The 16,014-nt window shown below is 44.9% G+C and overlaps 1 protein-coding gene across 1 annotated transcript in view; it reads left to right on the top strand.

Moving 5' to 3' along the window:
* Positions 1-4,084: 4,084 nt before the first annotated feature.
* Positions 4,085-16,014, top strand: part of tcea3 (transcription elongation factor A (SII), 3) — a 28,055-nt gene continuing 16,125 nt past the window's right edge. Inside the window, exons 1-5 of the mRNA XM_068006875.1 lie at positions 4,085-4,288; positions 6,349-6,411; positions 10,924-11,029; positions 14,822-14,954; positions 15,830-15,916. Of these exons, the coding sequence (XP_067862976.1) occupies positions 4,220-4,288; positions 6,349-6,411; positions 10,924-11,029; positions 14,822-14,954; positions 15,830-15,916 (458 nt within the window). The 5' untranslated portion in view covers positions 4,085-4,219. The remainder of the gene's footprint in view (positions 4,289-6,348; positions 6,412-10,923; positions 11,030-14,821; positions 14,955-15,829; positions 15,917-16,014) is intronic.

The following is a 16,014-nucleotide window of genomic DNA, read 5'->3' as shown; positions in this document are numbered from 1 at the left end:
GTTTAATGGTTTTTGTGCGAAGTCTGTTTTGTCCTTTGTGTGTGTGTGTTTCTATTTAGCTTGATTCCTGAATGAATGATTCAATGGGCTAAGGTCCAAAGATTTGTGAAATGGCTTCTCTTAACCACAGTTTGTAGGAATCCTTATCCATGACTTGGTTTAGCGCTGTGTGTGTGTGTGTGTGTGTGTGTGTGTTGGCATTCAGTCACTGCCAGTGTGATTAACTGTGGGTTCAGATGAAGGGCAGTCATGTGATGCTTTCAATTTTTGGTTTGTTAGTAATGCGAACGGGATACAGACTGCACCATGTAACTGTGTGTGCCAGTACTAAGTGTGTTCTTGACTTATTGGGCTAGGAAGTACTTAGGATACTGTGTACAATACTGGTCGCCACAGTACAAAAAGGATATTGCAGCTATTGAGAGGATACAAAAGAGAGCAACCAGAATGGTGGATGGGTTGGAGAGATTGGATTATGAGGAGCAATTATGGAAATTGGGCATGTTCTCACTCGGAAAGAAGTTGAGAGGTGAGGTGTTATTTTTAAGGAATTAGGTAACGTAGACCATGACAAGCTGTTTCACCTTGTCGAGAACAACATTACATTTATATAGCACCTTTAACATGGTAAATCGTCCCAAGGCGCTTCACAGGAGTGATTATCAGAAAAAAATCTGATAGCAAAAGTTGAACAGTAGAAGCAGAGGACATGGCCTGCGCTTGAAGTGGGGAGGGGGGGTAATTTCATAATTAATCAGCGGAAACAATATTTCAGTGAGCACGTTGTTAATCTATGGAACAGGCTCCCCAGGGAGACAGTGAAAGCTGTGTCGATTCATTCAAATGCAAAGTAGATACCTTTTCAGAATATAATACTTTGGCATCCAGTATATGAGTAATTTGAGACATGACATGCAGTGAGTGTAACAGGCTCGGGAGGAACAGGTGACTTTGGACCTATGGTTTCCCAAAGCTCTCCACCACTGGGGTTTCCCTCGTGTTATGTCTGGATCTGTTGTAGACTAATTGGAGATTGATTGCTATGATTAGTCAACAACTCCATTATCGTTGTATTATGTGACTATACCGGGATGGTAGAAGGTGAACTCGATGGACTTGGTCTTTTTTTTTATCAAGGCAGTTCCTATATTCCTATTATAAGCAAAGCTACTGATTTGTTATCTCTCCGATCCGGAGGCCTTTGGTATTTGGGGAGCAAATTGCGTTAACATGCATTTGAGCTATTAGACTCATGATGTACTGCGTCCCATCGCTACTTGTTAATGTGTGCGCAGAATGGCATTCACCTGTTTTATCGTTTAGTTGTGAGTTTGAGAGCCTGAGCCCCATAAACCAGGACATCAATTTGCCTCAATGCCCTGGGCAAGGGAGGCGATAATTGGCCAGCGTTCCTGTCTTATTCCACTGATCACCCGCTGAAAAATGCAAGTGTGCAGACGTTGGATATGAATACGATATGTCCACCCACAGTCGAATAGCCTGTAGACTCTCACTTAAGGCTCATTGATAAAGAATGGCCGTCTGGCACTTAGACTTATGCTGGGACAGTTCTCTGTATCTTCTAGGAGGGGAGAAGACTCAGGGGAGGGAGGGGAACTGGTTGAGTTCTCATTGGTACTTGAAAGCAACTGATAACACTCCGTCTAGGTTATTAAGGCTATCCTTGACTGACCCTAAAGCAACTGGATTGGTTTCAAATGCACTAAGTGGTAACTAAACTATAAGCATACAGTACGAGTGAAATAGGAGGGACTGGATGTGAAATTGACAGGACCACATGGGTGGTCATCTTGAATAGCAGAGCACGAACCAATGTGTGGCTTATGTTAACTATTTTAAAATGTTTCCCGACGCCAGCCGGCCCTCTAAGCTAGAGGTACTGTCGGCTCCAAATCCTGGTGCAAGACCGCGGACGAGGCTAATCCTGTGTTTAGACTGTTGAAGGTGGGAACTGACTGTTCACAAGCAAGATCCTGGGAGTAAGATGCTCTGATTGTAATGGGAGATTTTCTTAAATACCTCCCCCCAATTTGCACACAGTAAAGTCCAGTAAAATAAAAGTACCTGTTAGCAAAGCTAATCACCTTATGCAAACCTTGGTATCTTGAAGTATCACAATAGTTAATCAAGATTGTACTTTAACCCTGATGTTGACAGAATAGGAGCTTAATTACATTGAGTTACATTGCAACTGCAGCACAGAAACAGGCCCTTTGGCCCAACTGATCTATGCCGGAGTTTATGCTCCATGCGAGCCTTCTTCATCTCACCTTATCAACATATTCCTTTCTCCCTCATGTGTTTATCCAGCTTCCCCTCAAATGCATCTGTTGTTCGCCTCAACTACTCCTTGTGGTAGCGAGTTCCCCATTCTCACCACTCTCTGGGTAAAGAAATTTCTCCTGAATTCCCTATTGGATTTATTAGTGACTCTTTTATATTTATGATGTCTAATTTTGGTCTCCCCCACAAGTGGAAATATTTTCTCTACGTCTACCTTATCAAACCTTTATCATTATTTTAAAGACCTCTATCAGGTCACCCCTCAGCCTTCTCTTTTCTAGAGAAAAGAGCCTCAGAGCCTTTCCTATGGGTATATCCTCTCCGTTCTGGTAGCATCCTTGTGAATCTTTGCACCCTTTCCATTGCCTCTAATTCCTTTTGTTAAGTGGAGACCAGAACTCTATTGGATTGGCACATAGGACAATTCAAAGGGAACTAAATACCCTATAACCTATATTAAACCCTAGACACAAACCCAATGTAATATTTCCTACTCAATAAGCTGCTTGTGGCAATGCTTGGGGCCGGTTGTTTTTTTTTAACATGTAAGGTGCTGACGCAGTTGGAAACTCTGCCCACACTGCCACCCAGTGGCCAGAGCCTACAACTACACCCGTGATGGCTGACATAGTAACGTTGAATGGGAAATGTTGACATAGCAACTTACAGTGGTAAATATTGAAGCAAAAGCATGATGAAAAATCATGACAACAGGAAGCGTGCACACTATGCAACATTTTTAAGAATATTTAGATATGGGTGTTCTGGAATTTTCCAATATTAATGGGTATTTGGATCCAAGTTTTAAATCTCTTTAAAATTAATGGGACTTCAGGCCTGTGAAATGAGTTAACCCTTGCTGCAACCTGAAATGTGAGAATCTTTTTATTCCCTCCTTTCAGATGCTTGTCAGCCATGGTTCATGTGGTAACATTCTCACCTCTGAGTCAGAAGTTGTGGGTCTAAGCCCCACCCCAGAGACTAAAGCACAAAATCTAGGCTGACACTCCCTGTGCAATACTGAGGGAGTGCTGTGCTTTCTGAGGTCCCATCTGCCCTCTCGCATATAAGTAAAAGATCGCATGGCACTATTCGAAGAGCAGGAGAGTTCTCCCCGGTGTCCTGGCCGATATTTATCCCTGAACTAACATAACTAAAACACAGATGATCTGGTCATTATCACACTGCTGTTTGTGGGACCTTACTGTGTGCAAATTGGCTGCTGCGTTTCCTACATTACAACAGTGACTGCACTTCAAAAACACTTAATTGGCTGTAAAGCATTTTGGGATGTCCTGAGATTGTGAAAGGCGCTATACAAATGCAATTTGTTTTTTTTAAAATACAAACTTGGTGTTAATTAGCCATGATTTACCTCAACCTCATTTCTTTCAGCCTTGGTGTTGTCCTGCACTATTAGACCTTTGCTCTTCAGCTAGGACCTTAGGACCCTGGTTAAAGGCGCTATATAAATGCAATTTGTTATTGTTGTCAAGTTTTAAAAAAAAATAACATTTTCTTCAGGGGGTGTCACTTATTTCCGGGTACACAAATTCCTTCCGAATTAAATTTGCCAACTCTTTTATTTGAGTTTTACATTCCTGAAAGTGTTTTTTTTCCTCCCATCACCTTATCAGGACTTGGAAAAAAAAGCACGTTTTTAGCTCAACACCAAGGGATTACCTATCTCTTTAAATCCTTGCTCTGGACGGGTTATTCTGGGCACAGTCAGTTATGTTGAAGTTTGACACCATCTGTTTTTTCACGCAAGGGGACCTTTCACTGCGCTCAGTGATGGGACACGCCTCTTTCTGTCTGAGAGTTCGCCATTTAACTCGGGAGAAACTTTTTTTTTGTTTTGTTTTTGCACATTTAATTTTTTTTGCATTTGCGGATTTATGCAGGAGCGGACGCCATGGGGAGAGAGGAAAACCTCATCAGGATTGCAAAAAAGCTGGATAAAATGGTATCGAGGAAGAATATGGTGAGTTGGTTGAGATAAGAGGGAGGCGGCGGTGTGAAATTGACATGAAATTGCTCGTTTCCAGGGGCGGGTGAGTCGCTCCAGCTGCTTCTCTTTGTAGTTAAACAGATTGCACTTTGTTAAACCTCAAAGTCACTTTTTAGGTGCCCAGGGGCAAACTTTGCAAACTCGGTGGAGAGTTTGGAGTCTGGGGAAAAAGTGTAAACACAACTTTTCTTCTCTACGCGGAGTCGATGTGTTGAGCAGGTGTTTGGCCAGTCTCCGAGGTTACTCGGTAATGGGATCAGTCCCTTTGCAGCCTGTCGAGTGACTCAAAACGCGAGAAAAGGAGCTTGGATTTTTTTTTTAAAAATGTAAACGAAAGTGAGTTTCCTTTCCAGTCTGTCGAATGCACGAACGCCTCCTTGTGACCCAGCAGGGATATTATTAGATTGAATGTCATTCTCTTTCCAACCCCCTCCCCTTCTCCTTTACCCCCCTCATCTCCTTTTTCTCCCCTTTCCCTCTCAAAGGATAGTGGATGCCCTCCCCCATTAAAAAAAATGCGACTGGGGATCAATTGAAAATTTCAAAACTGAGATCGATAGATTTTTGTTAGGCGAGGGTATTAAGGGTTATGGAACCGAGGTGGGTAAATGGAGTTAAGACACAGATCGGCCCTGATCTAATTGAATGGTAGAATAAGCTCGAGGGGCTGAATGGCCTCCTCCTGTTCCTATGTACACGTACCTTTCCTTATGGTACTGAACTAGTACCAATTCTTGAAAGCCCCGCGCTGAACTCACCCAGCACAACATGGTGCTAACCGGCAGAAGGCCCCCCCTCCCAATATTTATCTCAACGTGGAGCCTTGCTCCTCCCAATCCCACATTTAAAGAACCCAGACCACTGATCGACACGACCCCCTCCCACCGATCGCTCACTCTGCCACCGACAGTAGCCCGATCTTCAGTCCTGTTTCGCCGGCTCCATTCAAATGAGGCCCGACGCTCAATATCGGGGGCTCCTTGGGCCTCACCATTCAGGCACAGGGATCGAACACTCAATCTCCCCACCGGGCCGAGAACTGGGCGTGCCCTAATGTCTATCCCATTGATTGCCTTGATGGGACTGACTCATCCCCTGACCCCACCAGCTGTTGCCCTGTCTTAAAGTAGGTTCAACCCCCTCTTTATAGTGGCTCTGAGGTTTAATGGGGGGGAACAAGCAAATTTATTGGGCAGACATTTTATTTTTCGTATTCGGAGTAGTTATTTTTAAATTGAGAAACCCAGGTGAAGGGCTCAAAGTGCGAGATAGTACCAAGGTTGAAAAGAGAAGATAAGACCAATAGTAAATCATGAGGTGGTGATTAGCTAACAGGATTGGATTTTAACAGCCTGTAGATTGTAGGAGGAAGAAAAGTCTGTGTGAGACCAGAAGACCCACAGTTTTCAGGTCTTGTTAAAGTAGGAGATTAGGAGGGGTTTTGATAGTTTCTCCCTCCTGCCTGTGGAAACAGAGTAAACAGGGTCGGTAACCAGAGGGCACAGATTTAAAATAATTGGCAAAAGAACCAGAGGGTGGATTTTTTTTTAAATATATGCAGCGAGTTGCTATGATCTGGAATGTACTGTCAGAAAGGGCGGTGGAAGCAGATTCAACAACTTTCAAAAGGGAATTGGATAAATATTTGAAAAGTAAACATTTGCAGGGCTACGGGGAAAGAGAAGGGAGAATGGGACTAATTGGACAGCTCTTTCAAAGAGCCAGCACAGGCACGATGGGCCGAATGGCCTCCTTCTGTGCTGTATGATTCTATGATATTAAAATCGGAACTTGTCGCCCTATGGTGGGAAAGCAGTGAGGAGGAAGGCTTGTAAGACGGTGGATGTAGAGCTGCTTAGGAAGGACGAGAGATGAACGTTCAGAGGTCAGTGTGCTACCTCCATTGTGTGTGCTTGCACCATGCGTTCCAGCACATTTTAGATCCACAACATTGCCAGCTCATGAACGAAGGAACAATGTCTTTCTGAATTTTGTAATGAAAGAAAGTTCTGATTTCTTTTTCATCTGAATAGGATGGAGCTCTGGATCTGCTCCAGGAACTCCGAGGAATGAAGATGACCCTGAAGTTGCTGCAGGTAATTTTTACTCCATTGAAACTGCAGGTGTCCATTCCCTTTATTCCTTAGTAAAGTGCCTTTGGACAGCTCCGTAACATCGCCCGTCTCCACCCCTGCTTCCTATTTCTGATCTATATGCTATCCCTCGGCAACATCATCAGAAAACATGACGTCTGGTTCCACATGTACACTGTTGACACCCAGCTCTTCCTCACCGCTACCTCCCTCGACGACTCCACTGTCTCTCATTTGTTGGTCTGCTTGTCCGACTGGATGAGCAAAAATTTCCTCCAACTAAATATTGGCAAGAACGAAGCCGTTGTCTTCGGTCCCTGCTATAAACTCCATTCCCTAGCCACCAACTCCATCCCTCTCCCTGGCCACTGTCTGAGGTTGAACCAGACCGTTCGCAACCTTGGCGTCCTATTTGACCCCGAGATGAGCTTCCGACCACATATCTGCTCCATCACCAAGACCGCCTACTTCCACCTCTGTAACATTGCCCGTCTCCGCCCCGCCTCAGCTCATCTGCTGAAGCCCTCTCCCATGCCTTTGTTACTTCTAGACTCGATTATTCCAATGCTGTTCTGGCTGGCCTCCCATCTTCCACCCTCCATAAACTTGAGCTCATCCAAAACTCTGTTGTCTGTATCCCAACTTGCACCAAATCCCGTTCTCCCATCACCCTTGTGCTCGCTGACCTACAGTGGCTCCCGGTCCGGCAATGCCTGGATTTTTAAAATTCACATCCTTTTTTTTTAAATCAAATCCCTCCATGGCCTCGCCCCTCCCTATCTCTGTAACCTCCTCCAGTCCTACAACCCTCCGAGATCTCTGCGTTCCTCCAATTTTTGCCTCTTGCGTATCCCCGATTTTATTCACTTCACCATTGGCGGCCATGCCTTCAGCTGCCTAGGCTGTAGGCTCTGGAATTCCCTCCCTAAACCTCTCTGCCTCTCTACCCCTCTCCTTTTAAGACTCTCCTTAAAACCTACCTCCGTGACCAGTCACCTGTCCTAATATCGCCTTATGAGGCTTGGTGTCAAATTTTGTTTGATAATCGCTCCTGTGAAGAGCCTTGGGACGTTTTTACTACTTTTAAAGGAGCTATATAAATGCAAGTTGTTGAAGGTGCTCTCTAAATTGAGGAAGCTGATCCTCATGCAATCCTCACAGCTCAACGACTGAAGACCCTGTTCAGTGTGGAACTGAAACCACGTGGGCACCAGGAAGTTTCCAGGTGCAGTTTCTGGGATGGCAGTAGGAGGGTGCTGTGTTAGTGTTATCGCCCTGGGCTTCAGAGGGGATGGTGAACCAGGGGCTTTGCTTCTGATTCTGACCCTTGCTGGGAAATATACATGTGTGGGCTTCAGGTGAAGACAGGATCAGGCTGAGTCCCTCAGAGCGAATTGGACTGAAGGAACTTCCCCCACAGAGAGCAAACGAGAACAAGTCATGCCATTGCCCCCGATTGTACACCTCTCCATCCCTGTCACGGAGAAACATTGACCGAAATCCATGATCAGATCTCCTGCTCATCTTCTGGGAGATAGGGTGAGAGTAGGGAAGGAAGCATGAAAGTAGAATATACAATAATGTTCAAAAACATGAAATGTATAAAAATGGAAACAGTTAAATTGGGCTCCTGGACCAGATCCCACTACATATTGCTAACAGTTCTCACTTCTGATGTGGAGATGCCGGTGATGGACTGGGGTTAACAATTGTAAACAATTTTACAACACCAAGTTATAGTCCAACAAATTTATTTTAAATTTCACAAGCTTTCGGGGGCTTTCCCCTTCCTCAGGCGGTGTGGAAAATGTGGGCTTTCCCCTTCCACACCGCCTGAGGAAGGGGAAAGCCCCCGAAAGCTTGTGGGATTAAAAATAAAATCGTTGGACTATAACTTGGTGTTGTAAAATTGTTTACAGTTCTCACTTCAGAAGCTGTAGAGGTTTCAATTCTGCCAGAAACGGATGGGATAAACGTTTTTATTCCTAAAGTGAAATGAGTTTGGGCATTAATCCACAAAAAAAAAAATTGTCCCCAATTCAACACATTCTCTCACACACATAACTGTTGTGGGAAATGGAAAGATTCCCCAATTTGGGCAGCAGGGGTTGCTCTTGAGGCTGAGGTTAATGGCTGTCGTTGGGACAGTGTAGAGGAACCTTTAACCTGTAATACCTTTCGTAAACCCGAGGATACAAAGAGTGGAATGATTTTCCATTCTTTAAGACTTAATGAAGGCATCCTCAAATCTCCCTCTTCCCCCTCCCCCTACCCTGCTCCAAAATAACACTCGGCTGAAAAGCATGAAGGGTCGATACAAGGGCGGAAATGAATTGGCAGAGATTGGTATGGTGAACAGTTTGCTGGAAGCCAAAAGATTTACAGACTTGGCCCAGCAAAGCCCAAAGCCGTGGATGAAAGGGTTCCTTCTGCAGCCTGTCTGAAAAGGGTCTCTTGTCATGAGATCTGCACCCACAGCATCAATGAAGGAATGTGTACCAGTGATATGGAAGTTGTGCACCCTGAAGAATGCCCTTTGAACTCTTCTGTGATGTCCTCCTGCTCTGATCTGGCTTCTGACGTTCCACCAGCTCAGCGTGGGTTCAAAATAATCTTGCTGTGTCTCTTCATTTGAGCTGTTTGTCTTGGTCTCCGTTTTCTTCCCTCCTCTCCTGAAGATGCCAATGTATGCTGGGCATGGTTCCGGGGGTGGGTGATGGCTGCTCTCCAGCAACTCGCCTCCATGCCCGTTCTTCATGTGTGGGCCTGGAATGTGAGAGTCTGCAAACTAGTCAACGTTGGGGGGGTAACGCTGCCTCACCCCCCCCCCCCCCCCCCCCCACCTCCCAATTCCTGAAGGGTTTGATATCTTGTTGGGGTGCTATTGCACTAACACCAGGGCTCCTCCCCAACTGGTTGTTCTTCATATCCGAGACCATAAAAGGCATTACAGCCGAGCCCAATCCTGTCCTCGCCTGCAGGGGACACCAGTAAGGGACCTGGGACAAACACGTGGGGGGAGGGGGGTGTTGAGAGTGGATTGATTAGGGTGTCTTCCACTTTTAAAGGAATGGGTCCTTGGGTCCGAAAGGAATTGAAGAGATGATGAGATCAGCCAGCAAGTAGGGACTAGGTCTCGCCAAACTTGAGTTTTCACAGTCTGTGGGGAAGATTGAGAAGTGAAGAGTTCTACAGTCTTAAGCTCCTTAAGGGAAAGAATGAATTTAGAGAAGGATATGGTGTGATGAGCCTTGATTACAACACTGCAAGGCTCCAGGGAGGAGGAAGAGTGAGTAGGACCCAGTTATTCCAATGGACCCTGAAAATCCTGTAGGACAGGCAGTTTCGGGAATGCCTTGTCCATATTTTTTCTTTCGATGGGCATCTACGGAAAATGGGAATTCCTGTAAAAATAGAAGCACTAGAGATGACTGGAGTCATTCTGTGATCCTGCAGTCCCAATGGAGAGTGTGCACCAGAGATGGGGCTACGATGGCAGCTGCCCAATGCTTATTGCCAGGTCAAATGTGAAAGTGACTTTATCTGTCTGAAGCTGACTTGAAATGAACCAAATTGGATCTTTTATAATTGGCGCTGTCACGATGGTGTTTGCACTAACTAGAAATAGTATCTGTTGAACTCTCTGGATTAAAAGGGCTGTAGTCTCTATTTGAAAAAACCCACAATGTGATGGGTACCATAGCCTAATGGTTGAGGTACTGGACCAGCAATCCAGAGGTCATGAGTTCCAATCCCACCATTGGCTAGTTGTGAAACTGAATCACCCCAAAAAATCTATTTATTTATGGGCAAGCACCAGATTTAATAACCATGACAGCTGACCTTTGTTGTAAAAACCCAACTGGTTCATTAATGTCCTTCAGAGACAGGAAGCTGCCATCCCTACCCAATCTGACTTGCATGCAACTTATTGCCCTTAGGGTACCCAGGGATCGGCAATAAATACTGCCCTCAGGGTGTTATCCAAATCTCAAGAACCTTGTCTTTAAAATACCCTTGTATTAGGGTTGCCAACCCTCCAGGACTGCTCTGGAGTCTTCAGGAATTGAAGATTAATCTCTGTGGACACTGCTGTGATCAACACCCAGGAGAGAAATCATAGGGGAGTTAAAAAAAAAAATTGTCTCTTTCAATTTCTTTGAACGCTTTCATTTATTGGTTATAAAAATATTGGAGATGACGGGGAAAGGCTGTTTTAATGGGCGGGGCAGTTGGAGACGGGAGGTCATGTGATGAAAACTCCAGGAATAGGTCCAACCAGAGTTGGTAACCCCTACTTTGCATGTGTAAATATTGTGGTACTGTTCTCACTTCCCCAGTGAACAAGACCTTATCCAATCGGTGTGTTGAACTTGGTAAGATCTTTTATTTTAATCTGACTTGTTGCAAACGCTCTGCCACTTACCACAGCACCAGTGAAATATCCACGTATCAGACCAGGAGCGTTTTGAGTTTTCTGAATTGAGTTGGACCTCCGTCTTTTTCTTTGACCAGAATACAAGAATCGGGATGTCCGTAAACTCAATCCGTAAGCACAGCGCAGCTGAGGAAGTCGTCGCACTGTCTAAAATCCTCATCAAAACCTGGAAGAAGCTTCTCGGTAAGGTGAATCCGTGTTCAGTGCAGGAACTGAGGATGATACCAGAACTGAGAGGTTATAACCTATCAGGAAAGGCGGAACAGGCTGGGGGCTCTTTTCCCTAGAAAAGTGAAGGCTGAAGACCTGATGGAGGTCTTCAAAATTGTGAAGGTGTTCGATAGGGTAGACGTAGAGAAGATGTTTCCACTTGTGAGGAATCCAAAACTAGACGTTATAAATATGAGATATTTAATCCAATGAGGAATTCAGGAGAAACTTTTTTTTAAACCCAGAGAGTGGTTAGAATGTGGAACTCGCTACCACAAGGAGTAGTTGAGGCGAATAACATAGATGCATTTAAGGGGAAAGTACATGAGGAAGAAAGGAATAGAAGGATATGCTGATAGGGTGAGATGAAGTTGGGAGGGAGGAGGCTCGTGTGGAGCGTAAACACCGGCATAGAGTTGGACCAAATGGCCTGTTTCTGGGCTGTAAATTCTATGTAATGTAACTGTTGTAGATATATTTTGTTTACAAGAACAAGCCTCAGCTCTTTCCTTACAAAGCATCGTATCAGCATGGCACAGTTTTGAGCTGCAGGAATAATTCTTTTCCCCCGGAGGAAATCCAGACATACCGAGGCCACCGACAAATCCGGAATGTCGTCCTTGGTTAGACCACATTTAGAATACTGCGTCCAGTTTTGGTGGGTTATGTAGAGGCTATGGGAAAGGTTCAGAGCAGGGCCACAAGAATGATTCCCAGTTTAAAGAAAGAAAGAACTTGCATTTATATAGCGCCTTTCACAACCTCAGGACATCCCAAAGCGCTTTAAGTACTTTTGTGGTGTAGCCAACTGTTGTAATGTAGGAAACGCGGCAGCCAATTTGCGCACAGCAAGATCCCAGAAACAGAAATGTGAAAATGACCAAATAATCTGTTTTTAGTGGTGGTTGAGGGATAAATATTGGCCAGGACACCGGGAGAACTCCCCCACTCTTCTGCGAATAGTGCCATAATAAAACTCAGAAAACTTTAGTTAGTCTTGAGAGATTTAAAAAGCTGGGTCTATCCACTTTAAAGATGCATTGTCTTAAGGGTGATTTGATAGAGGTATATAAAATAGTTAAAGGACTGCTTTTAATGTTCCTATTGCTAGATTATTTCAATTTAATAGATTGCTGAAGACCAGAGGTCATGCGTATAAGTTATGTAAGGGTAGGGCTAGGTTAGATGTTCGACGGTTCTTCTTTCCTCAGAGGATAGTGGACCTTTTTATATCAAGTTGCTGCATGTGTGGTGAGTGCTGACTCCGTGCGTAAAGCTTCAAAAGAGAGCTGGACCAGTTCCTGGCTGGGGCAGAGGTCGTGGCGGGGGTCACAAAAGTGGCTGTACGGCATCAGCTGCCCGTTACACTCCCCGCCCGATATCAGACCCGTTCAATTCTATTGAAGTCAATAGGGGGCGTGTGGTATAATGGGTGGCTAAAGTGTTTCCACCTGTTCTGTGTCCCCGGCCAGTTTCACCCCCACGTCTTACAAAAGGGAGGTGAAATACTGGGCACTATAAGCATTGTCAGTGTGATCACCTGGATTAGTTTTCGATTGCTTCAGAGCGGGGGTGGGGTTCGGAGAGTAATTTTCCTTTTTTTTTCCCACCCTGCTTGGCCATGGGTTTTTATCTGTTTGTGTTTTTTTGCCTCTCCCAGGAGATTTTATGGCTGGTGTTGGGTAGGGGGTTGTCTAATCGCGATGCTTCAGGCATTATGACAGCGTGGGGCAGGATTGATGGACCAGGTGGTCTCTTCCTGCCCATTGTTTTTGTATGTTGCTGTGCTGTGGTTAGCCGGTGAGCGTTTCCTGGCTTCCTACAGTTCTGTTCCTTCCCTCGCACCTTCTCGGGAGTGCGTGCACCATCGTCACAAGGACTGCAGTGGTTCAACGAGGCACCCCCAACACCACTACCACCTCAGGGTAACTCGGGACTGGCAGTAAATGTGGCCTTGCCAATGTTGCCCACACCCCAAGAACAAAAACAGAAAAAACTAGTAATGGGCATGTTATCATGTTTGTAAGAAATTTCTTTGTCTGCCATTTTAACACAGGTATTGACCCATATATCTTTGAGGTGTTAGCGCCTTTGTTGAATTAGCGGATAGAGAAATTCCACTCAAACACAATAACGGGCTTTTTACTAAGATCTCAAAGCTGATTTCAACCCAAAGCCGCCTTAACTTCTGTGCGTCAAGTCCCACAGTAAATCCATTAGTCTCCAATATTGGACAGCTCCCTCTTTGATGCTGTGCTTATATTATTGTCATTGCTACCAATGGCAACCCTCACTTCCGTGATGACCATGTAATCTGCTTGAGGTGGTGCTGATATTTCCAGCAGTACCATCTTACATGGAATTTACAGCACAGAAACAGGCCATCAGCCCAATTGGTCCATGCCGGTGTTTATGCTCCACACGAGCTTCCTCCCACCTTACTTCATCTAACCTAATCATTTCAAGATGTACTGTTTCCCTTGCGGTGCTGGAGGCACTGCGTGCTTGAGCTAAAAGTATACAGCTATGCCTTTGATGTGAGCTGCCGCAGGCTGCGACTTCGTTTGAGCAATCAGCCACCCATGGAGGTCAGTAAATGTGTAGAGTGTTGTTTTTTGGTTGTCGTATAAACTGGTCGTAAGTGACGTGCTGTTGCATGGCTGAATCTTTAATGACACAATACACTAGTGTACATGAAAATACAATGCACTAATGCAAATGTAAGGACGCAGTAAGCTGTACATAAAGACACGATGCACTGACGTACATGTAATGACTTAGTTAAAATTACATTGAGGTAATCTGAAACTTTCATAAGTGGAGAAAAAGTGGGAGATATTCAGATACCGGCAAGAGCAGAAGATTTTGATTCCTCTTCATAAGAGGATAATGCAGCGCTCACTGACACTGCAGTGCAATACTGAGGGAATGCTGAATTGTTTGATGAAACAATAAACCCAGATCCCATCTGGTGATTCAGGTGTATTCCCTTGAGTATAGAAAATTAAGGGGTGATCAAGTTGAGGAGTTGATAGGGTAGATAGAGAGAAACTATTTCCTTTGTGGAGTGAGGGGGCCGGGGTTCCAGAACAAGGGGACATAACCTCAAAATTAGAGCTAGGCTGTTCAGGGGTGATGTCAGGAAGCACTTCTTCACACAAAGGGGAGTGGAAATCTGGAACTCTCTCCCCAAAAATGCTGTTGAGGCTGGGGGTCAATTGAAAATTTCAAAATTGAGATTGATAGATTTTTGTTGGGTAAGGGTATTAAGGGTTATGAACCAAGGCAGGTAGATGGAGTTAAGATACAGATCAGCCATAATCTAATTGAATGGCCCACTCCTGTTCCCGTGTATCCAGCTGCTTTTTGAATGTCCCTAATGCCACACCCCTCCCTAAACAGATTATTCCAAAAATTATAACTTTCAGTAATTGTGCACCCCCTCTCCAGAAGTTTTACTTCCTGTTGCCATGATGATTGGTCGCATTTTTCTGTCAACATTTTGCAGTGTCAACTGTCACAATGTAGTTGCAGGCTCTGTCCACTAGGTGACTCTTGAATGAGTTTCTGAAGTCTCTCTGCCCCAATTCTGATAACATCCTGTACGTAAAAAGAACAACTTTATCAACATCAACTCATTGTAGGGAATGCCATTCGTCTGTCTTAATATTACTTACTAATGTAACTGGTCCTACTAATTACTGTGGGTTCACTGTGAGCACCAGGAAGGAACCGAACATATTGAAAATGCTTTTTCTCTTTCAGTCTCTGAAATTCCAGTTGATCAGAAGACTGAGAAACCAGCTGAGAAAGAGGGTGAGAAGAAAGATAAGTCACCAGCAGTATCACCAGTGTCACTAGCACCTCGCAAACATTCAAAAGAGAAACATGTGGAGAGGTAAGGAACCAGGTCACCATCCTGTACTATAATGATCTGATTAATGCAGCAATGCCTTGAGTATGTTCTAAAGTAAAAGTTTTCCCCAGATGCGTAGGTTGGAGCACTGAAAACAAATAAGCTCTTTCCAGCACTGTGTACTTAGCAAGTGTCAGCTGTGGCTCAGTGGGTAGCACTCTCGTCTTTGAGTCAGAAAGTCGTGGGTTCGAATCTTATTCCAGAGACTTGAGCCCATAATCTCGGCTGACACTCTGGGTGCCAGTACTGAGGGAGTGCTGCACTGTTGGAGGTGCTGTCTTTTGGATGAGACGTTAAACCGAGGCCCCGTCTGCTCTCTCATGGCCAAGAAAGATCCCGCGGCATTATTTTAAAGAAGTGTAGGGGAGTTCTCCCCGGTGCCCTGGCCGATATTTACCCCTCAACCAACACCACTAATACATGAAGGGAAAACATTTACAGGGCTATGGGGAAAGAGCAGGGGAATGGGACTAACTGGATAGCTCTTTCAAAGAGCTGGCCGATTGGCCTCCTCCTGTGCTGTACCTACTATGATACTAGGCGGCGGCTCACCACCACCTTCTCGAGGGCAATTAGGGATGGGCAATAAATGCTGGTCTCGTCAGCGACGCCCACATCCCATGAACGAATAAAAAAAAACTATGAACAGATTATCTGGTCATTTATTTCATTGCTGTTTGTGGAACCTTGCTGTGTGCAAATTAGCTGCCACATTTCCTACATTACAAATGTACTTCATTGGGTGTAAAGCACTTTGGGATATCCTGAGGTCATAAAAGGTTCTCTATGAATGAAAGTCTGTTTTCTTTCTTTCCCTCCATCCCACCAATAGTTTTGATTCTGATTTTGATATCTAGGCGAGATTCGTTCAGCTCCAAGTCCTCACCGACGGCCTCCCCCACGTCAAGGAAGAACTCCATGGATGGGAAACAGGAACGTCACAGGTGGGATAATGACTTTTGACCCTTACCCGTACTACAGATGAGTTACTCATCCAGGTACAATTGGGATCCTGGGGCCGCTGGTGAGATAGTTAATCTCC

The sequence above is a fragment of the Heptranchias perlo genome, chromosome 26 (genome assembly GCF_035084215.1).
Source record: "Heptranchias perlo isolate sHepPer1 chromosome 26, sHepPer1.hap1, whole genome shotgun sequence".
NCBI classification, from domain to species: Eukaryota; Metazoa; Chordata; class Chondrichthyes; order Hexanchiformes; family Hexanchidae; genus Heptranchias; species Heptranchias perlo.
Note: the sequence above shows the minus strand (reverse complement) of the source record. Positions and strands in the feature narration are given on the sequence as shown.